The 24,984-nt window shown below is 37.8% G+C and overlaps 1 protein-coding gene across 2 annotated transcripts in view; it reads right to left on the bottom strand.

Annotated features, from left to right (window-relative positions):
• The window catches only part of CDC14A (cell division cycle 14A), a 160,804-nt gene that overhangs the window by 111,249 nt on the left and 24,571 nt on the right, over window positions 1-24,984 (bottom strand). For both annotated transcript variants that reach the window (XM_012654860.1, XM_012654859.1), the window contains exon 4: window positions 16,786-16,878. In XM_012654860.1, the coding sequence (XP_012510314.1) occupies window positions 16,786-16,878 (93 nt within the window). The remainder of the gene's footprint in view (window positions 1-16,785; window positions 16,879-24,984) is intronic.

The following is a 24,984-nucleotide window of genomic DNA, read 5'->3' as shown; positions in this document are numbered from 1 at the left end:
CTTTTCTGTAAAGTTAAAATACTTTCATCATTCATAAAAAAAAAAAAAACCTTTTTAAAAAGTAAAAAGAAAAAGAAAAGATATAGACATCTTGACCTCTCCTCCCTGAGATTCTAATTCACGAAATACGAGGTCTGGCCTATGGGTATTTATTATAGTATATAATTATGATTCGGGACCACTAAGTTATTATCCTTTTGTAAATCAGAAGGCTAAATACCTGAATTATACTACAGAACTACAAATAAACATTATTCCCTATAAATTAGTACAGACATTATGGAAAACAGTATAGAGGTTCCTCAAAAAACTAAAAATGGATCTACCAAATGATCCAGCAACCCCAGTACTAGGCATTTATCCAAAGGAAAGGAAATCAGTATGTTCAAGAGATATCTGTACTCACATGTTTATTGTAGCACTATTCACAACAGCCAAGACATACAATCAACCTAAGTGTCCAACAGATGAATCCATAAAGAAAATGTGGTATGTGTATATATACAATGGAATATTACTCAGCCATAAAAAAGAATGAAATCCTGCCATTTGCAGCAACATGAATGACTCTGGAGGACATTATGTTAAGTGAAATAAGCCAGAAAGATAAATACCTACATGATCTCATTCATATGTGGATGCTAATAATGATGATCTCATAGGAGCAGAGCAGAATAGTAGTTACTAGAGGCTGGGAAGAGGGAAGAGGAATAGAGAGAGAGGTTGGCTAATGGATACAAAATCACAGCTACATAGGAGGAATAAGTTCTAGTGTTCTATAGCACCGTAGGCTGACTAGAGTTAACAATAATCTCTCCTATATTTTCAAATAGCTAGAAGAGAGGATTTTGAATGTTCCCAACAAAAGGGAATGATAAATGTTTGAGGTGACGGAGAAGCAAAATATCCTGATTTGATCAATATACATTGTATATAGGTATTGAAATAGCCTACTGTACTCCATAAATATGTACAATTATTATGTTAATTAAAAATAAGCTTAAAAATTTTTTCAAGTAAATAAGCGAACATGATTCCCTTAGGTTTAAGAGACAGTTGATGTAAAAACAAAGGTCTACATTCTCAATGAAATTCCAAGACAACATCAACAGCCTTTGCCAACGTCCTTCACCACCCATGTAACAAATGCACCTCTTAGTTCACATGTCGACCTGTAGGCAGGTCCTGTATATTTTAGGGACATAAAAATGCAGACGATAGGGAAGGCGACAGGGAAATCAGACCACTGTGGCATAGAAGCATAAGAGAAATCTGTGAATGGTTCTGTGTGTTATGGGACAATAAAAGAAAAAAAAAAGAGAGAAATCTGAATCATGTAGATCATCCTATCATATAGAGCTTCAAGTGGCATTCTAAAAGATGAGTTTAAAAAGTATTTTTAAGTGCAAATCAGATCATTTCAACTCTCTAACAGCTCCACACATCATGGAGACTACAGTCTAAACTCACTCTCGCATATGAGCCCAGCAGAGACCTCGGCCCTCATCACCTGCAGTAGCCTCTTCCGCATCTGCCCCAGCCGCGGTGGCTTTGTCAGGGTTCCGCAGTCATTCCGAGTTCGTTCCCACCCCAAAGCCTTTGCACATGCCGTTCCCTCTGCCTAAATGTTCTTCCTCTTTTTCGGCTTCATTGTCACCACCTAAGAGGGGGCTTCTCTGAACTTCCAGCATGAAGTAGCCAGTCGCCAGCACATCACCAGCAGTTTTCACTGACCTTTGATTTATTTTCCCAGCAAAATCTAAGCTCGGTGAGGACAGGGATTTTTTCTCTCTTGTTCACTGCCATATCTTTAGAACTCAGAAGAGTGTCTAGCCCAGGTGCTCAATGAATGTTCGTTCAATGAAAGAATGAACAAATGAACCAGACAGAAGGGAAGAAGGAAAAATTATCTCCCATTAAAATGAATACAGAGTTGTTATTAAACAGGGAAGGTTACAGCAGCCCTCTACTTCCCCCTTTGGACTAGACTACCTGGAAAATTATTAAGTTTTGATCTTCAGTAAGTCAGGACCCGTTTCTGTTACAAACAACCAGAAAACTCCAATTATGACAATACTGCCATTCTATATATTAGCCAATTAAGAAAAGAGGAGGAGGAGGAAGAAGGGAAAACACAGCGACAGGAGAGAAGTGGTTAGAACAGAGGAAGGAGAAACGAGTGGAAATAGAAAAAAACAAGAACAGAGAGGGAGAGGTACACAGAGATAAAAGAAGTAGTGGTCGATGAGAAAAGAAGTAACTGGTTATTTTACACAATGGAGAGTGATGTCTAAGTCAGCTCGGGCTGCTAAGGTAGAGGAGAAGAGGACTGAAATACCAATAATAGAGGGGTTCTTGTCCCCGCCAGTTCTGCCTCCTGTGACAAGAGACTTAATCTCTCTGGGTCATCCTCTCTCTGGATGAGGATGGGGAGTGGAGAGGGGCTAGGGTGGCCGGGCAGGGCAGGAGAGAGCCTCTCTAAGGTGTGTCTGTTCCTGCAACTCAACAAAGAATCACTGCACACAGCTCCACTAGAGTAGTTCTTCAGAGGAGAAGTTATTCTCTGGACTGTTAGAGTAGACACCGTAAAAGTCAGAGACCCTCCAACCCCATCCTGAAGTTTTTGTACTTAACCTGAGATCTAGGTCAACCAATGTTCCTTAAAAAAAAAAAAAGAAAGGCAAAAAAGTAAAATGGAGTTAATAGAAGGAGTCCTGTGATTCCCATTCTGGGTAAATCTCAAAAAATTTAATTGTCACAAAAGAATCTTAATCGACAACTTAAACCTGATTTCCTTTTCTGTAAAGTTAAAATACTTTCATCATTCAGTACATGTGTAAAATCTAACATCTAATATTAATATATATTTTTAAAACTATGTGCTAATGATATTAATAGCACAGCCCAATGCCAGGATATTTTAAAAGTTCTGGGTTTTTTGTTTTAATTCATATATCTGACTTAGAGGCAGTAAAACAAAATGACTTTGGGAACTTGTAAAATGTTATCCCTATTTTGTCACTATTTCCATTACATTTCACAGATGTGTTTCGGGGGTGGGTGGAGAGGGGACCGAAACCTTAAAATTTGGGTAAAATATGTAGCTCACTGCCAAAACTGTAACTCACTTGCAGGAACTGAGAATTTTCTCAAAATTTCAGACATTTCTAAAGGGAACATAAATATTTTACCACATTGAAACTAATGAGATTTAAGGCTTCCCCAATTCCAAGACAGATAATACCCCATGATGCTATTAGGGAGGTACAGCATATTCCAAAATTCTTTGTACAGGATGGGTCCCCTCCCATATGTTTTAACAAGCAGTCAATTTCAAATCAAAAGCCTTGCTGCTGGGACCCTAGAGACAACAATAAAGGGCAGGGCCTGGGGGTGGAAGTGGTATGAGGAAGACCCTGAGCTTGGAGTCCCTCTGCATCATTTCTTCTTTAACACAAAATCGGTGGCCTTTGGGAATCTAAATTCCCTCCAGGGTTGTTTCTCATTCATTCCTTTATTCATTAAAATAGCAGAGATACTCATATGTGGAAGCTTTAAAAAGCTGATCTCATAGAAATAAAAAGTACAACAGAGGACACTAGAGGCTGGGAAGGGTAGGGGGTGAGGGGAATAGAGAGAGAGTTATTAAAGGATACAAAATTCCAGCTAGATAGGGTAAGTAATTTCTAATGTTCTGCACCACTATAGAATGACTATAGGTAACAACAAATATATTATATAGTTTCAAATAGCTAGAAGGAGGATTTTGAATGTTCCCAACATACAGAAATGATAAATGTTGAGATGATTGATATGCTGATTAATCTGTATCAAAACATCACTATGTACTCCTTAAATATTGATGTTATTATGGTCAATTTAAAAAAATAAATAAAACATTTTAAGAAATAGCAGACAGGCACTCTGTTAGGCACTGGGGTTACAAATATGAGTAAGAGTCATCCCTTTACTCAAGGAGCTCATTCTTATGGGGGAGAGAGTGCAACACAAGTAACTGCAAGGAACTCCTTCCGGTAGGTAGATAGCGAGGGATTCCAGGTCCCCTAGGGATGAAAGTGGGCCCCCATCTTGGTGCCGCCCCACCTTAATCCTGTCCAGAGTGACTCCCATACTTGAGGGAGGAGGGAATACCCTATGAATCTGCCAATCAGAACTTAGCAGCCAACTGTAAAAGAATCCAGAGGACTGTCTAGCCCACGGCCCAAACAGCACGGATACCATAGAGTCTGGAAAGTGATCTAGGACAGCCAGCTTTCAGAGAGGCTCATGGGAGATCCACATGTGTAGTTAAGACTCAGGTCATATAACTCTCAACTGTCCAATCAAAGTGGTTCCATGGTGACATCTGAACCATGGGAAGGTCCCTATCCAGATACGATAAAACAAGACTGAGACCATAACTATGCCCTTCCTTTTGACAATGGGTCTGGTCGTCATCTGTGGCATATTTGTATCTCACTCTATAAACCTATATCTTGCCCTTGCTCTATGATCCTATCTTTCTCTTCTCAATAAACTTCATTTTCATGCCTGCCTTACTTTGGTGCATCTGGTCATTCTTTGGCCATGAGTGCACCAAGAACCATCATTTCAGACCCAAAACCTGACAATTCTAGTAGATCTTACTATACATAATGAATTGCAAGATAAGGTGAGAAAAACTAAGATGAAGCCGTATTCTCGGTCTGGTAGTAAGGAAATGACAAAGTGAACAGCTGGGGGTAGGAGGGTGAGCGAGGGGTAGGCAGACAAATTAAGGAAAAAAACATCAGGAAAGGTGTATCTGAGAAGAGGATTATGGTTTTCTTAATTAACTAAGAAATTTCCCAAAGCAGGCCCACTAAATGACTCACACAGCTGCTCTCAAAAGAACTGTAAGTCTTATTCATCCTACAGTGTGTATGTTTACACAGGAAAGGCTTGTCTGTCTGCCCATTAATTACAAACTATGAACCACAAATGTTTCTTCCTATTAAATAATTCCACAAGGTACTGCAGCACCTCTAAATATTTCTTTGAGTCTGAGGTTACATTTTTCCCAGCCCTACCATTTACTTTTATTACCCATGGGATAACTATATCCCTGGCTTTAGGTCCTCATCAATTAAAAGCCTGGATTTCCATTATGAAATTCAAAGGCCCTACAAGCATTCGTCATAGGGGCTGGGGGGAAGCAAGGATAAGGCAGAGGAGTGATGAGAAAGAGAATTAAGAAAGACACAGGACCAGAGCAGCACTAACATGGGAACCCAGTAATTTACGTGGACACGGTCTAAGCTTATGAGCGTGGCAACCATGTTTTGAGTACTAACAATCTTAGGAACAGCTGACACATAGCAAGCTCAACAGGAGTTGCAGTTAGCTCCTTCTTTATTTACAATTTCAGAAAGTGCCTCTGGAGAGGGTTTTTAATGTATTAATTCACTTTCCCAAATGGGGAAAAGGCCACAATTTTACTCACTGTATCAAACTGAAAAAATTTTTGAAATAAAATTTACATAGATTAAAATGATCAAATCAAGAAACCCTTAGAAACCTAATTTTTAAGGTCAGATGTCATGAGGTAAACGGAGCATTATATAGTTTAGCAGCACAAACCTAGAAACTAAGCCAGAGAAGGCACTAACATGACAGACCAAGGAGGGCAGGCTTCTCGGTGCTGACCCAAGCACAGACTTTTCTCATTCAAGGTTGTCCTAAGCTGAATAAATGCACATTTGGCTGCCAGGAAGAAGAGACGAGTATGGAAGGAATTTGAGAGTACCATAATGATTCAAATAAAAGTGAGATTAAGAAAAGATACATTTCAAAAGATTACTGAAAGGCTTAAAACAAACTCAGCTTATCCTAAGAACCAAGTAGCAACTGAATTAAAGGAAAAAAAAAGATCTGAAGCCAGATACACATCTTGATAGAGATGAGAGCCTCTGAGGAGTTCAGAACACTTTCAGTTCTCCTCAAGCTGTTCGCGTTAACTGTAGACTAACCCAGATGGGCCAAACAATCACTTGCACATTCGGTGCCAAAACCGATGCCCTAAAAAACACGTAAATACCTTCTGGATCTAAGCACAGTAGGTAGATTCTCCAATGGCTGTGTTTTGCAACCTGCAGGTCACAACCCATTAGTGAGTAGAGAAATCAGTTTTATGGATAAAGACAATTTCTTAAAATAAAATAGAACAGAGTATAAAATATCAGTATTCTTCACACACTGTAAGGTAAAAATGGTTTTGTGGACCTTTTATTTCAATTATACATGTGATGGATGTGTGCATGTGTACTAAGCTATAATGTTAAATGTGTTTCTTACAGTGGATTACAGTGAAAAAAGCTTGAAAAACTCTGTCCTGAGATACTAGCCCAACCCACTTCATGTCACCCTTGATTCTGCTATGCCCCATCCCTCCTTACACTTAGACCTACCCTAACACGTCCACAGACATCACCAAAGTAAATATAAGAAGAACTGCTATTGCACCTGGTTGGTACATGGACGTATCTGGGGTGTTAGCCCCATTAGCCAGAATGAAAGCCAAGATGCTACCTGGACAACAAACTGCATGACTAATGTGTTTGAAACACTACAACACTGCTTTTTTCTTTTTTCTTTTTTTTTTTTTTTGAGACAGTCTTACTCTGTTGCTGAGGCTAGAGTGCTACACCCTCCAACTCCTAGCTCAAGCGATCTTCCTGCCTCGGCCTCCCTAGCAGCTGAAACTACAGGCAGTGTGCCACCACACCCAGATAATTTTTCTATTTTTTTGTAGACACAGGATCTCACTCTTGCTCAGGCTGGTCTCTAACTCCTGGCCTCAAGTGGTCCTCCCAACTCTGGCCTCCCAAAGCACTACGATCACAGGTGTGAGCCACCTCGCCCAGCCTACAACACTGCTTACTAACTGGAAAATTCCACCCTTCCACACTATATGTCATTTTTAATCTTCTGCAGACTATTATGGTTTAGATGCAGTGTATTGTCCCAAGACTAGCAGTGCTCAGTGACACCCTGTGACTGGATAAAGCTCCCACCTAGGAACTTAGGGATCTGGATTCTTGCCTTTCTCTTCACTAACTGGGTTTGACATTGGACAAAGGTATCAACCTCTCTGGGTTCAGATTCTCCAACTGAAACATGAGAAAGAAGAACTGGAGCAGGGTTCCTCCTAGTGAGTTTCCTGTGGAGATACTTCAGCATTCCTGCAAAAGTGGGTCTATTTTTTTTTAATTAACATGTTTACTTTTAAACTAAGAGAAAACAGTAGACATAACAAATGCCTTCAGTATCAAATTTTACCATGGTGCAATTATCAGGCAGCCAAATAATCTCATTTTGCATAAAAGTTAAAAGAATCACCTTCAGTTTCTGTATATATTCTAGTAAACATCTCATTGATTAGGAAGCCTGCAGCTCTGCACAGGGGACATGCGTAAATGTGAGCCTGCTCTGCCCAGATATTTGTACAAAATTGAACACTGATGGCCTCCACTCGGTCAATGCCAGCTGAAGCCCAGGTGCACATGTACAGGACATGCTGTCACATCAGGCACGGTAAACACACTTCGAGTCACACTCTGATAATGGATAATGTCTTCAAGGCTTTGAGTGCCTCTTTTCTGATTTCTTTTTTTCATAATGAACGCACATAGTTAAAATTTTTAAAGATTCAACTCTGACTAAAAATTTTCTAGTATTCCTCTTTTGAGCATTTGAATTACTTCTTACTGAAAATTATTCTGAGTCTGCACAAATGGCTGTTAAAAAAATATTGACATTTGTTAACAACTACTTATTTATATGTATAAGTAAGGATTTTCACCTATTTAGAAAAACAGAAATTATGCTGGGGCTAAAATTAAGATTATCATCCATAATACTAATTTCAAATGTTTGCATTAATATAGACAGTATTAACAAAGCCCATTTTACTTCTATATAAAACATCTTGTTTTACTCAGTAACTTTAAGAAAATTAATAAATGCCTCAAAACACTGTGATTCTTGCTGTTATTTTTACAATTAGTACTGACTTCATAATTTATGCTTAAGCACTCAGTTTTTAAATTACTCCATATTAAACTTTTACAAAATTGTGGAAGATAATCAGCTAGGACTTATTTATCAAGTAAACATCCAGTCATTCATTCCAGAAAGACTTATTAAGCACTCAGGATATGTCAGAGTCTGTTCTAGATGCCGGGGCTACGGTGGGAAATAAGACAAAGTTCCTTCCCTTAAAGAGAGAGATAATAAACACGTAAATAAATAATTTCAAGTGCTAAAAAAGTACATCCCCTTAATTCATTATATAAATGAAACAGATGTGAGTTTTTTCACATAGAAAGTATATGTCATTCCAATAAGATTCAGAAATTTGTGAATAAATTACTGTAAGCACACATAGTGGATCACTACTAAATATACAGCACTAAATACAATGAATGTGTGTGTATGTGTGTGTAACTGTATATGTCTATATAAATTTGAGAGTTTATTTACACACAGAGGAAGCTTGTTATCAGGATGCCAAAAGGAAAAAAGAAAAGAAGAAAACACTGAAAAGATTTATGCAGTTTAACTTGAGAAACAAACCTTCCACAAATGAAAAGCAAACAGCTAATTTCCCTAGCCCCAGCTAAATGAAACATGCAAGCAGAGCTGATTAAGAGATGTTATTGCTCTGCTCATATGCAGAAGACTAACAGAACTCCCAGTCTCAAAGGGTATGAAACTGAAAATGCTTTATGATTTTAGGGAGCCTGCTCTGTTTTAAAGCCACCAAAAATCCAAGCCTACAAGGATAAAAGACTGACCCATTTACAGGCAGTATTACAAAAGGGTTCTTACTGATCAAACTATGAAAGGAAGGAACTGAAAACAGGAAAGTGCCCTGCCCCAGCCCTGCACCACCCCTCCCTTCCTCTCCAAAAATTTCTATAGCAGAAACAAACACTATCTGTTAGATTTACCAAGAAGACACAGAAAGATAACAGAACACTAGTAGCTGACACCCATTATATTAATATTACTGTTTTAATAAATATTTAAAGTAAATGCCTTTATTACTTTGAACATTTTTCTCAATAATTTTACCTCCATATTTTACCTCTTTTTTTAAACTATAGTTTTTAATGACAGTTTAAAGAAGTTCTGAAATCACAATTTATGGATAAATTGAGTTAGAGAATAAGAAAAGTAACATGCTTGGTCCAAACAATAAAAAGAAAAACAAATTCACAGTTAATTGACCAGGTATATCAATGTCCACCAGTGATTTAAATACGTACACGCTCTGACCACTTTTATTTTGCTTTAATTTTAATTATTTATTAGAGATAAAGTCTCACTCCATTGCCCAGGCTGGAGTGCAGTGGCACAATAATAGCTCATCGCAGCCTTGAACTCCTCGGCTAAAGCAAAATCCTCCCACCCCAGCCTCCCAAGTAGCTAGGAGTACAAGCGCTAATGTGCCACCATACCCAGTTAAATTTTTTTTACTTTTTTTAGAGATAAGGGCTCATTATCTAGCCCAGGCTGGTCTCCAACTCCTGCCTCCAGAGATCTTTCCACCTGGACTTCCCAAAGTACTGGAATTACAAACCTGAGCTACCATGCCCAGCCTCTAACCATTTTTAAAGAATACTGTTCTGAATATAACTTCCTGAATATTTAGCAGACAGCTCAGTGTTGAATAATCAATAGGTTCATTATCAGCAGTTCCAATTAACCATATTTGAATTCAGGAATACAGAAGTACTTATTAATATAGCATTTTGATGAGTAACAGAACTTAAGGTCTATAGACTTCCTAATTTATCAAGGAAACTTCAAATGACTGGCATGATTTCTAGTGGTCTGCATCTATTAATAAAAATTAGAGACAGGTAAATGACTTCCTTTTTAAAGGAAAGAAACCAATTGCCACTTTTCAACTTTTAAATGGTCCAATTACAGGAAACAAACTTAAAACACGAACCATTCAAAGTTAGTAAACCTATAAATAAAACTACAAGAATAATGAACCTCATTAATAACAAAGAAATGATTAGTAAAACAATGAGGTAGCATTTTTCATCAATTAAATTTCTAAAATTATAATGCTCATTCCCAATATGCAAAGGTATATGAAACTGAAAATTTCATATAATACTAAATTTAGTATAAACTAGCTTAAATATAACAATATACCCCAAGAGCCTTAAAAATGCTGATTTTTAAAATCTATTAATCCTACTTCTAGGATTTTTATCTTTAGAATTAGACAAAAATCCATAAAAAGAAACATTTATAATGCAGAAGATGTTTGTCACATTATAAAAATTTTTGAAGGAAATCTAAAATATTAAACAAGTGATGTTAAATGCTCTAAATGGAACATTATTAATATTTGATCATCTGAGTAGCAAATGGCAAAACACGTGGGCTAAGTGTAAAAAAGCTCACAAAACTACATTGCAATTACATCTAAAAAATAGTTCAGATTTAGAGTGATGTAACCACAAGAGAATTTTCTGATTTTTCTTTATAATGTAGTTATACCACTTTTTAAAGTTTTTTTTAATTATAAGAAAAAAAGACCCCATCTTCTCATTAAATTATCCCCTTTTCACACTAGATTTTTAAAGCAAAATAAAAAATTGAAAATAATAATCTTCTCTCAACCAGAAAAAGCATCATCCTCACCTTCAAGCTATTCCCCCTGTCTGACAGTCCCTTTACCACTTGGCCTGCTGGGACGGGCCATCCTTGACCTCCCTCTCTCTAGGTTTGACTCCAGGCCTCCTCCACACTCACACCAGAAGGCAGGGGTCATTCACCTTAGTGTTCTCAACTCCTCTGTTGTGTGATAACGGCTCGGAAAAACATGTGTTGAATGAATTCATCATTATCCAAATTTGCACCTACTGCACATTTCACAATTATCTACTGCTCATCTGTGCCCCATTTGAAGCTAGACATTGTTTTCTCTTTTTCTTTTCTTTGTTTATTCCCCAGGGCCTACCACAGTGCTAGGCAGGGCTCATAGGAGCTAAATATTTACTGAGCTAATGAATACCTAACTATAATCTCACAAATAAGAAATTCATTTAGCTTAGTTCTTCCTTTAAAATACAAATAACAAAGGGGGAGGGGGCTCATACTCACACCTTCCAGTGAATTACAATAAGCAATAATCAGATTAACAGCCAGCTGAGTGCTACTGAGCCAAGGAAGATTTAAGCCTAAAATGGGATGGTGGGAGGGTGGGGGGAAGATAAACAGACGAAAAGTGAGGAAGCAGCCATCAGATCTTCAGGGGATAGCCTAAGTGTCTGAGCACAAAAGGTAACACGAGGTAGGAGACTGGCTCAGAAAACTTTTTGGAAGGCCACACAGTTTCCCTGCCAGAACAACTAGACATTCGGAAGTGCATACAATGCCACATACCACACAGATGACACCTTTACATGCATGACCTCCTTTAGTCCTCACTACAACTCAAATAAGGTGTTATTATCCCTATTTCAAAGATGAAAAAAATCAGAGTTTGGGTAAGTTCAATAACTTGCTCAGGACATAAAACTAACAGCTGGATTCTCAGCTGAGCGAGCCTGCGGCTATGTTAAAGTCACAGCTCTTAGCCACTATGCCAGATGGAGAATGGCTTCTTTGCAATTAGTCACAGACATAGGGGTAGAATATAACTCTTCAGGCCATTTAAGTAGTCTACAAAATAAATGGCAGACGCAGACACCGTTAGAAAATCTATAAACCTCAGCCGTGCCATCCCCAATTCAGACATGACATGTGGTTCAGGCTAGTCCCAGTTAATGCATAATGTAGACCTCTCATTTAGCAAGGCGAGGACTTAACAAGTGGGCTAAGGAAAATACAATGTGGTTACCATCTCTGTTTAAGCTTCCTCCACACAGCTGAAAAGAGAGTCTTAATTTTTTAACCCCAAACTTAATTTTCTAAGCTAAACAATAACATTTATTTTAACTTCTCCTCATTCATATGATTTCCCAATTCTTTAGTCATCGTGACCTAATCTAAATTCTCCTGGACTGCCTTGCCACAGGCCTGCGAACTGAAAACAACAGAGTATAATAATGCAGGTACTAGGGAGGACTTGGTTTTTAAGCACCTGGCAAGAACCTAATTAATTCATACTCATAATCTTTAAAAGCTATCTTCTTCAAAATCATATGAGAGCGTTTGGATGCCAGAATGATCTAACCACCCTAACTCTAAAACTGCACTGAGTGCTGCCCTGGAAGGAAAACACTTTTCTGGCAAAGTGGGTCTCTTCTTGAACCTGAGCCCTCCATTTCAAGGAGCACAATGTCACAGCTTAGGGACTTCCTTGAAATGGGTACCTATCATCTGTTAAGTGTCACTATAATCTCTGGTGGCCACATCACTCCAGCAATGCTGGCTTTAAGATCACCCACAGAGAAGGGTTTCCTTCTCCACGGATTCCCTACTGAACACGATGGTCTATATTTTAACTCCTCTTAGACCCTCACGACAGCCCAAGGAAATAAAGCACAGAAAGGCTCTCCTCCACTTACGCTCTCCTCTTATAAAGAAACAGAACCACAAAAGCTTCTGCGAAATACCTGAAGTCATCTTCTCACAGAGAAACCACAAGCAAGGCCCTGACTCTGCAGGCACATCACACTGGCCACCTGATGGCACACTCACAAGTGAGGTGTGCTGACCGCTGCACAACGGTACGAAAGTACTTCATACCACTGAAATGGACGCTTAACGATGATTAAGATAGCAAGTTTTATGTTATGTGCATTTTACCACAATAAAAAATTGGGAAAATACAAGTTTATTAAAAACAAAAAAGAAAAGAAAAGAAAAAGCAAGGTAGTGATATGACTTTGTATACCAAGTACTACCCTTGGTCTATGATCTTGGCTTTGCTCATTGGCACAGTTGGCCTGTCATTAGCACAAATATTCTGGTAATGGAGAAGGCATCACTTTACATTTTATGTCCAACTTGATCTTTTTCAGCGAGTTTCCCATACAGTGCCTGCTTTCTTTCTTACTTTCTCATCCCATCATTCATTCATTCAGTGGACATTTATAGAGCACCTCTTATGTGCCAAGCATAGTTCTAAGCAGATACTCAGTGTTCAAACACTGAAATAGTTCCATACCAGTTGGTAAATAGCTGCTGCCCACAACACCCCGCCCCACTCCACACTGGCCACCCTAATCTCTTCCTTGGGACACCACCCCCACCCTAGACTTCCCCATGATTAGTAAAGCAGGAAGCCTCCAGGATCCTGCCCCGGCTTTGTGGCCACCTTCCAATTCAATTGGTGAATACCTAGGTCTAACCCCTTGTTAAATATTTTATCACCCTCTATACACAACAATGAACAAAACAGACAAGGTCCCTACCCTCTAGTCTGGGAAAGAGATAATGAGCGAGTAAATATGTAAACAAACAAGGTAACAGTAGCATGCTGTAAAGAAAATAAAACAGTAAAGGGCTAGAGGGTGTCTAGGGGTAAGGGTTACAGGGTAGAATTTGAGAGAAAATCTCTCTGAGAAGGTAACATTAGAAGGAACCAGGCATGCAAAGTTTTGAAGAACATTCCAGATAGAAAGCAGAAATATCAAGGCCCTTTGGTGGCAGCAATCATAGGATTTTCATGGTTAGAAGGCCAGCGTGATAAGAACATCTCAAGCAAGGAGATCACAGAGGCAGACAGGGTCAGATCAGAAAGGATCTTAATGGCATTAGTAAGGAGAATAAATTTTATGCCAAGAAGAGTGTGCACTCATTAGATCTGAAACAGGGTAATGAGAGGATCTAATTTATATTTTTAGAAGATTACTTTGATAATTGTGTGGCAACCAAATTAAAGGGATGCAAGAATGTAAAAAAGAAGATGACATATAAAGCCGTGGTGGTTATCCAGGTAAAACGATGACAGTGGCTTGGGCTACGTGACAGCAATAGAGATGGAAAGATATATTCTGATTCAATACATGATTCTGAGGTAGAGCTGACCAAAGTTATGAAAAAGTTTAATGTGGGCTGAGGAAACAAAAGAAATCAAAATGACTACTATCTCTTGATTTAGCAAGTCACTGATCGTAGCCCATTTACTACAAAGAAAATGGGGAAATAAATAGATTTGGAGAAAGAAAGAATAAAAATTCCTGCTTTTCCACAATAAATCTGAGATATTATTTATATATAATGTGGAGCTATCAAACAGGCAGTTGGATATTTGATCTTCATAATAATCCTGTGAGGTAGATAAGGAAACCCTGGGATTATCCAAATTTTACAAATGAGAAAAATAAGGCTCAGAGAGAAAAGCCTGTTTTAATACATAATATTTTTATTAGTCAATGCCCCTTGAGAGAGGGTGATTACACATTTTTAAAAGAGGAACAACTTCACTGTTAAGAACTTTTCTCTGATAAAACACACCTATCTGGTTTGCCCCATATAGGCTATGTGGCTGCTCCAGAGGTAAAGGTCCTTTGCATCCAGAGAAGATTCCCCTATTTTGAGACTTGTCCAACTAGAAACATTTAACATAAGTGACATCTAACTGAGATGTATGAAGAATGCACATAATTGACTAGCTTCTTAATTGTGTCAACAATTAAAGCACACAGATGATATGAAAGCATCAAATTCTCTTTAAAAATAGACTGTAATTCTTAGTTTCATTTTTATTAAGAGTTTGTGTCGAAAAGCTTTCTGGGGAATGCATTTCTAAAATTAGAAAAGAAAATCAATTTGGAAATGACCAATACAAGAATAATCACTTTACACTCCTTCTCAGGACTGTAACTGGTGTGTAAGACAAGCTCATGCTGTACTCAGCACTGCTTCCACCGTGCCGGGATGCTTTTCTCCCTTCAGTTGCTTTAAAGTGGTGGAAACTTCTGCATTAGAAGACATATTTTACCACAGAGTACTTTATCACAAGCTCAGTGCATCTACTGTAACTAAAATTCCTTTCGAAATTCTAGAGGTACCCTGCTGAAAGACCACACCAACAAAACAGGAAGGATAGGACTTAAAAAGGAAAGAAGAAAGAGAAGGGGTGAGGGAGGAAAAGAGGGAAAAAGAAATGAGAAGAACAGCAGATGACCTCTTCTTGATGGCAATCCTTTATGACAAAGGATCCATAAATAACATGTTCACAAAGCACTGCAAACCCCTGCAGGAAAGACACACTTGTTTACAAAGCATGAATCCAGAGATGATACAGGCTCTCTATATTTTAGTCACAAAGTCAATCATCACTTTCAAATGAATAGCAATGACCAATGTAAAGTAAAAAGATAAGCATGCCCGCTTACTTCAGCTTACTAGCACTTCACGGAACCTTCATGCCAACAGCTAGCTTTTCATGTGTGCTCCTAAAATAAAAGCAATAGCCTGGCTGGCGCTACAAATAATCCTAGTATCCTAAGAATTGCAATGAAATGTAGGAGTCATTACATCCAACCCTCTCATTTTACAGATAAGGAAACTAAATAAAGCTAAGAAAGATAAAGTCCATCATCGCAGAGCCCCTTCAGGATGAAAAATTTATTTTTCTGATTCTTAGCAACTGTTCTTTGTACTATACCATGTTATCATCTACAGAGCAAAAAAGCAACAACCCCACAAGGAATGGCCCAAGGCTTTGCTGCAGCCACGTCAAGGGAGGACAAGTGGGCAGAGATGGGTTCCTCAGTGCTAGAAGCAAGGCCCGGCCCCAGCCTGGCTGACAGCCTGTCTCTCTTCTCAGCCTCACCCTGCAGCAGCTGACAGCCTTTCCAACAATCCGCTGGGCTTTTTCCCCTCAGAGCTTTTGGGTTGATGTGGAAGAGTTTGAGGTCCAGTAGCTAGTGCCCCTTCCATTGAGGTCTTTAGAATAAGGCCCTTGAAAGGCCACACAGCAGTGTTGCTTCCAAGGCTTCAGAGGAGCACAGCCCCTCCCCAATGATGAGGAGAAATGACACCTCTCTTCTCCCTACCTTTATACCAGCATACTCCTAACCGGATAACACACATATCCCTGAAAAGATATTATAGGTTGCAAGTATGTTTTAGCCTTGATGGTTTCTACCTTCCATGTTTTCGCCCAATCCCAGCATATACAGAAAATTCCAGAAACATCCCTTCAAAACTCTGTAGCATGGGTCATGTGGAATTCAAATTGACATTTTAGTGCATGCAGAGAACAAAATTTCTAATCAAAATTATTTTTTAAAAAGTCTTATCTAGTTATTAGGGAGGCTATGACATATGTAGGATTTATACTGTTTGCCTATTATTGCAAACATTTGCATAGATGAATGAATGGATGATAAAAATAATAACAATCTTCTACTGTAAAATCTAGGATTTCCTCTTTTCCCAAACAGGAACCACTCAAATGTCTTTAAAAATCTTCCATAATTTTATATTTTATTCATACACACACACACACGCATATTATATGTATTTTTTTTCCTGGAAATGTCCCTGCTAGACACTCTTTTTATTAAAACACCTATAACAACTGTGGAATCCAAGCTACACATTGCAATTCCAAGATTCTCTCACTGACTACTAGAAAATAAAATCTAGACTGCAAGCACCCCATCAACACTAGTCCACATTTTCCACCCCAGATCAATTCCCAAACTGCTAATAATCTCCACAATCTCCCAATCCCACCGAAAAAGTGACCTGGATTTTATTTGACAGCATTGGCATTTCACTGGCCTGCTTACAGAAAATAATTACGAAGAAAATACTTACAGCATAGGCACCTATCAAAAATGCTGCATTTGCTCTTTTCCGTTGGTCAAAACAGGTGTAGTGCACTATTTTCTTTCTTGATAAACTGTATGACTAGAAAGAGGAGATAAAGAAGGGTTAGAATAACCATAGAAACAATGTTAAAACATACACAAGACAAATATCATCTCTTAAATTTCAAGATGTGTCACAATGTGTAAACTTTACTCACTTTCAACTTTAATTTCTATGGCATTTGGACATGGGCATTGGGGGGTAAAGGATTACTAGCTCAGACTTCTACGGCCCAATCATGATGTAAGAATCAATACAAAAAATATCTTTCTCTCCAAGAAAAGAAATTCATATGGTGAGAAATAATTAAATTATTGGCATCTCTACTAGCAGGAATGATTTTTTATGATTTATTCTTGATCTCATGTATAAAATTTATTTACCTTTTTTACTCCCTATATGCCACTCCCGCTCCCAGGAAAGTTGCCTATACTTTTCATATTGTACAGTTTGTTTTTAAAGGTGTCAACCAGTCTGTTGTCTTCTCTAAATTTTTTTTATTTTTAGAGACGAATATTAATTACTTCCTTTCTAAGATGTTCTGTAATAATCCCCTTTTAATTATCTGAAAATAAATGGTTAACAGGAAAAGATGAACCATCAAAAGGACTGTATTAGCAAACATCTTAATAGAATACAATGTCCATATATTAAATTCATGGATTCAAACAAAAAGTTATTAAGCACCTGCTGTATGCCAGGCAATATGCTGTATGTATACATGCTAAACAAGAAAAGAAGTAACAGAAAAGATCTGTTAAAATGAAATCAAATTATAAATCAAAACTCAAATAAATATAAGACAATGAAAACGTGGATGCAACTCAATGACATTTGCTCAATTTCCTCATATTTCAAAAGTTATAGTATGTTGACTAATGATTTTCAAAATACATGCACATAAGCATATTCTAGTATTTGTCTATAAATTCACAGTGACTATACAAGCAGCTTTTTATACCTTACACATTGAACACAGCATGTAGAGAATCCCTGCTTTTAGAACCCCTTTAAAAGTGTAAACAGAGCTCAACTACATACCTTTCTTTACCCTGCTATTGTCTACAAAGAAAAGAAACTCTTTCCACTCTGAAGAATATTCTAAGATGAAACTGCCACATTCTGGCTTTAGCACATAATCACAGAAAACGTAGCTACTAGCTACGAGTACCCCAGCAATGAGCCAGGAAGCCTTTATCACTCCAAATCAGGCCTTTCATTGATAACCAAGAATCACATTTTCTGAAAATGGTAGTGCCCTTTTTAACTGAACTTTTAAAAATTAGTGTTTGACTCAAAGAAAATCTCTTATTCCCAATGTCCTTATTTTCTGACAGGCTTGTGAAAATATTCCTATGAAATAGAGAGAAAAGGGCACAATATTTTCTTTAATTCAACTCAGTCAAGTTAATGCACTAAAGTTATTTAAAGACTTCAAGATTACTACCAACGGTGCCGGCACTTGATTCCTTGCTTTCTCAATTTGGAACTATTGACTTTCCTCTTTCTATTTTATTTATTATTTGTTTGTTGGGTGATTGGTTGGTTTTGCCACTTACTGTTCCCCACCCATAAGTTATGTCTGATTTACAACAAGGGGAGTAAAGTCTCTTCAGACCTAAGCATCTGTTATTGTCTCTGAATCCCAAATACCTACAGACTGCCTTACATGGGCCAGCCTCTCCATAAACACGATCAGGCTGAGCAGGAGGACTCACCAGCTCTTCTGGCTCCCAGCCTCTCACTATTGACGTTTCTCTCTTCCCTAAAATACTTGTATGAAAGAAAATTATCAACACTCTATCTTGAAGTTTGGATTATCTGGGGTTTTTTTGTTTGTTTGTTTATTTGTTTGTTTGGAGACAGAGTCTCACTCTGTCGCCCAGGCTAGAATGCAGTGGCACAATCATAGCTCACTGCAACCTCAAACTCTTGGGCTCAAGGGATTCTCCTCCCTCAGCCTCCAGAGTAGCTGTGACTACAGGTGCATGTCACCATGCGCGGCTATTTTTTTCTATTTTTGGTAGAGACGGGGTCTCACTCTTGATCAGGCTGGTTTCGAACTCCTGGCCCAAAGCCATCCTCCTGCCTTGGCCTCCCACAGTGCTAGGATTACAGGTGTGAGCCACCATGCCGGGCCTGGATTACCTGTTTTGATGCTCTTTTCTACTAAGAATTTAGGTTTCATAACAAACTATTGTTTTAATAACGTGGAATTGTACTTATTTTATAAATCTACTGGTCAAAGTGACAACTCATACACCTTTTCTTTTATCACCAATGCTCACTTCTTGTTTGTTTGGGGGTTTTGAGGGAAAGTTTTTGTGTTTGCTTGCTTTTGTTTTCTCTTAGACGAAAGTATATGGAATACAGAGACCATTCTGGAATAGGAAGCATGAAGCTAAAGGACAGAATTCTGAGGGAGATCTTTCCAGTGCATACCTATAAATACTTTTTAAGGAAAAAAAAGAGCTGCTTTGTTCTCCCATAAACTAAACCATACCCAATCATGGAAAAAAAAAATACTTTTTAAGTAAATATAATACAGACTAAAATTGTAAAGATTTTAGAAGAATTTTTTAAACTTTACAAGCTTTCAGAAATTACATCAGATAAAGAATGGCTTTCAAAAAGTCTACCTAGAAATTTTAACTACTTAAAAAGATTTTCTATGAGAAGCTGCCTACAGAAAGTAAACACAACTCTTTTTTGAATTATTATTTTTTTTTTCCTTTTTGAGAGCTTCCTAACTGGTTTTTAGGAAAAGGTTTAAAGCTCCTAACATTTACCTTGCTTAGATTTGTTTGGAATTCAGTTTTCTCAGTTACATCTCAAAAGCACTACAGACAAGAAATAATTTGCTCAGCAAAGCTCGGACAGTATCTCCTGGATCAGATCACTAAGAGTACAGTTGGCTCAAGGAATCAAAATTAATTCAAAGTAAATGAAAACAGAGAAAAATTTTACATACTGCAGGCCCGTCCTAATTTCCCTCCTTACCACAACCAGGCCTCCCTCTTATGGTCACCCTGTCCCATAGTTTAATACCAGTGATGCTGTTCAACAGAGGAGATATTTGGGTAACAGAATGAAAAATTTCAGGGATAACAAAACATTTTGTCAATTGTTTAGCTGATGTTTATATGATTGGGCTGATATACAAAAACTCTTTTAATGTTTTTTCCTCTCAAATATTAAACATGTCCCTCCCTTTAAAAAAAATACCTATTCATAATCAAAGGACCTAAAACAGACAGTATCAGTGGAGACACTGATAACTAAATTAGCTTTAGAAGAACATTAACTCATCTTCCCAGATCTTTCATGAAAGAACTTTACAATACAGGGAAAGAAAGTCACATTTGGAGATAATAGGATTCTATTTTATAAATGAACCCAGTAGATGTTTTCTCAGATTCTGCCCTAGTACCAAAACATCATGCCTCCAAACCGGACAGCAGCCCCTTCCTTATTCTGGTCTGTCTCCTCTGCAGCCTGGTATACTGACCCAGCCCTTCAAGAACACTTGCAAAGCAATGTCATAATCACTGGCTTTCAGTGCGCGATATGCTCTACTATAGACTCTTTTTGCTTTATATGAGAAGCTCAGAGGTTACAAAACAAAAACACTGTGTGCAATAGCAAAGTGAAGTTAAAAATTGGTCAAATAAGCAGGACAAACCCATAACTATTCCACTGAGCTGGATAATTTGTGTAAATCTCAATTATGAGGCCATAACAAGTTTCATGGTTCAGAATTTAAATAATTGTCAGGTTGAATTGGTCAATATTAATAAAATTATTGATATTAATAAATTTAATAACATTAATAAAATAAAATATCTCAATAAATAAATTAATAATTAATGGTAATAAATAAATTAATAAAATTTTTAGAAATAAAAACTAAATCTAAATTGAAACTATATTTTATTATTATATTATTGCATTATATTTCATCCTCTTAAGAGACTGGTTCAGAATCACCTGGAGAGCTTCTTAAAACACAGATTCTCAACTCCTGAGAATCTGGGTCAGCAGAGCCTAAGAATTTGCATTCCTAACGGGTTCCCAGGTAATGCTGACACTTCTGGTCCAGGGACCACACACTGAAATCCACTACTCCAAGATATTACTAAATTTTGAAGAAGAGCTGCATAAACATGTGACTGGCCCCACTCCTGGAAATGTCTTATATGGATCCTAAAACACTGTCCATCTGGTTAAGTAACCCCAAAAGAACTTTAAATTCTTACAAAGGAATTTCAAATCATGCCATAAGCCTTTTAAAAGCATGTTACAAAATACACATTTCCCGATTCCTCAAAAACTTGATTACAATTTGTAAATCATGCATTCCAGGTGATAACAACTCAGGAACAAGTTCTTTTAATGATTCCATAATTAAGCTGTCTTAAATGGCATTATTCCAGAGGTTCCAAATTCAGATGTTCTCAGGGGCCAGGAATTTGAAGTGGGGCAGTTGGCAAACTAGACAAGCATTCCCTGTCCAAAGCACACTAAGCTCCAACCTGCTGCTCCCATGCAGGAATCTGTCCCAGAATTGTCAGATATGGTAATATTTAAAAGAAGCCAAAAATCTAGAATTTTGTGGAAGTTTTCATAAATTGCAGATGTTGACTATGAATTTGAATTTTTTTAAACAGCGTTTATGCCCAACAAAACATATCTGTGGACCGAATGCAGCTCACAGGTGACCAGTTTGCTGAATCTGGGTGCCAGGATACTGTGGCTGAAGAAAGTTCTATTGGTTCTATTAGCATGAATCGAGCAGCTGTTCTGTGTCAAACACTGCTGAGCAATGCGGTGACAGGGGAGCGTGACCCTGGTCTGTAGCCTCACGGGTTCCCAATCTAATGACTATTTGATGCAAAATATTGACCAAGGCTTATTACAAACAGAAGAGAATAACTGCATAGGGATACATTGACAGCACACAAGGACCAATGAAATGATATTAATTACAGGTATAATAATTGTTACATTTAACAAGGCCAAAACAGGCCAGGCGCGGTGGCTCATACCTGTAATCCTAGCACTCTGGGAGGCCAAGGCGGGAGGATCGCTTGAGCTCAGGAGTTTGAGGCCAGCCTGAGCAAGAATGAGGCCTCACCTCTACTAAAAATAGAAAAATTAGCCAGGTGTGGTGGCGCATACCTGTAGTCCCAGCTACTCGAGAGGCTGAGGCAGGAGGATTCCTTGAGCCCAGGAGTTTGAGGTTGCTGTGAGCTAGACTGACGCCACAGCACTCTAGACCAGGCAACAGAGTGAGACTCTTTTCTCAAAAAAACAAGGCCAAAACAATAGTAGACAACAGATGGGATTTATATTAAATACCTATCAATTAACATAATCAAACCATAGAAACTTTTAGACTTGTATTGCTTACCTGAAAGTCAAAGTTTTTCCCTTCTTATATAAATCATTGTAAGTATATAATATATCAAATAAATATTTAATTGTGCTTATAAACCAAAGAATAATGACTGCAATAAAGGTATTGAGCCCAGACAGACATTTTCTATCTCAGAAAGAAAAGCTATGTAAAAGGTTGCATCTGGTGGGATCACTCCTTATGAAAAACAAGCCACAGCAAGTCAGAGAGAGAAGAAAATGATGACAAGCTACACAAATAACAAACAGGCCAGGCTATCCTTGGTTAACGGTGACAAACACAAATCATGCACTTGTTCAGCTTAAGTCAGGGGACCACAAACTGCGTTACCCATTCAACAATAAACGGTGATGCAATTAAGCTTAAAGTCAAAAAAATAAAAAAGTGTTAATGGTCAATTCAAAGTAACAAGAAACACGGAGGTTAAGCAGCCTTTTGGAAACGTCATTTGCCATGCTTAAAAGTAAAATCTTTAAGTTATTTGGTTAGAATGCTGTGTTTAATGAAGCTGTGTGAATCAGTCTGACTGAGCTAAGGAAGATATTAGTGCAGCCTGGATAATATGCTTTTCAATAAAAAAGAGAGCCCATGCACTGCCCTGAACAAGCAAGCTCTGCCAATGATGGCAGTGTGATGAAGCAGATCACAGCACAGGGCCCACGCTGACCGATGCCCCACTCTCTTACAGGTGACTAGGCTAGCCCAGTAATGGCCACGGCAATCAGCATCTCCATAGCAATCAGTGGTCATCTCACTGCAAAAGCGATAAAATGAACAGTTCTTCCTGTGAGCAGCCATGACCTTTACATGTTTTACCTCCAACTTTCTCAGGAAAGGGATATTCTTGAAAATTTTCTTTGGCTGTACAAAACAAAATACAGTTTATGTTTTTATTTACTGCTGTGATAAACTAGGGTGAATAGTTTCTCTAAAAAAGAAAAAGATGTCTCTGTATGGTCCATTTTGTCTCAAACCCAATACATTTCATTAATGAAATAGTACGTTTCATTAAAGTAAAAGTCAAAATGTCAGAGAAAGGTGCTCATAAAGATGATTTGATCACGTTCATAACTACTGAAGGCATGTGGGCATCTTCTATAAATGGGACTCTTCTTGCCTAAGGGTCCCCCAATGGGCGTAAGAGGTCCATGCCTTGCCAACTCTGTACACGCTCACATGCATGAGAGCTAACACTGCTCTGCACCTCTTTAAACTACGTGAACTAGCTCCGGGATGTAGCTTGCTTTTCCTCCCCCAAAGCCCATGAACCTGAAACAGAAGAGATCCACATGTTTTTATAGTTATAATAAGAGGGTGGTCTAATCAAATCAAAAGAGTACTTGTGTACAGCCACCTGATACAGTGGCAGGTGCCTGGTTTCCAGGATAGGATTACTGCACTGATTCATTCAGCAACAAGGACATTCCCTGGGCCCCACCATCTGCCAGGTACTCCCAGTGCTTCAGTGCAATCATTGATTTCATGATGTCCACCCCCTGCCCCTTTCACACTGAAAGGACTATGTGGGATGTTTTGTATATTTAAAATTACATTTCTGTGAATATTCTTTTAATCCTTTTTAAAACAGTCCTGGAGATTATTGTAATTATTTCATTGATTCATAACAGCAGGTATTAAAATAAAAAAAATCACTGCCCTAGAAACTGTCCCTTTTTTTCAGAGATGTTTTTCCCTCCCAAGCTGTGGTTTTATTTTTCTCTGAGGAAAAGTGAAATCAATAATTAAAACTGATTGACTACTTTAGGAAAAGCCAGTTCAATCATATTACATTTATAAAACTTTCAGATTATTAAATTAATAATTAAAAGATAATTTTAACTAATTCAGTTTGGAGATTATGTTCTGGTTTTTTGTTAAATACCACAATTTGTCATTTATTAATACAGTCTTCTCTTTCAGAAGCCTTTATATTCTGAAGCCCAGTGTCCTTAACATTATCTGTGCCAAGGATCCCTCTGAGAACCTGTCAAAAAGCTATAAATCCAACAGAATAAAAATGTAAATATACACAAAATTTTGTAATTTTAAGAGTTTATGGATTCCTTGAAATACCAGATTAATACATCAGCGCATCGATCATTGATGACATTTTACATTAAATAACATACCCAGTTTTACAAATTGTTCTTACTTCAGTAAATCTTCCCTCTTTTGATTGCTTCCTCCATCACAGTAACTACTGACCAGAAATAGCAAACTGCAACCTATTACTGCAAAACTCGTAGTATTTATTAACACAATTTTTAAAGTACAGTTTAAAATAAGTAGCAGCGTTTTTGTTAGTGGTGGTGAGTTTTGTTTTTGAATTTTTAATCTAAGCAGATGTTGGACAGATAATTTCCCATTCTAATCAACATAATTAAAACTGAGGCCATTGGGAATAGAATGCAAATGGATACAAAAAATAGCAATAAACCACCACTTCAAAGCATCAACTGGAAAAAATATCTTTTGACATAAAAAAAGAGAAATTTGGGTCTGGACCAAAATGCACAGCAAAATATTACCTGTCTACATAAGGTATCACACATAAGGGCGGGAATCACAAAAGCTTTATTGGACAGAATAAAAATTTCCAAACTGGAAAATAAAATGTGCCTAAAGGAATTAGGAAGTCACACAAGAGAAGAATCCTGGGACACAGTTATTAAAATAGTGCCAAATTATTCAGAGAAGTAAAGGAGTTTGAGGACCTAGCAAATGTCATC

The sequence above is a fragment of the Propithecus coquereli genome, unplaced genomic scaffold, assembly GCF_000956105.1.
Source record: "Propithecus coquereli isolate 6110/MARCELLA unplaced genomic scaffold, Pcoq_1.0 Scaffold45, whole genome shotgun sequence".
Classification (NCBI taxonomy): domain Eukaryota; kingdom Metazoa; phylum Chordata; class Mammalia; order Primates; family Indriidae; genus Propithecus; species Propithecus coquereli.
This window is presented reverse-complemented; position numbering and strand designations above follow the sequence as displayed.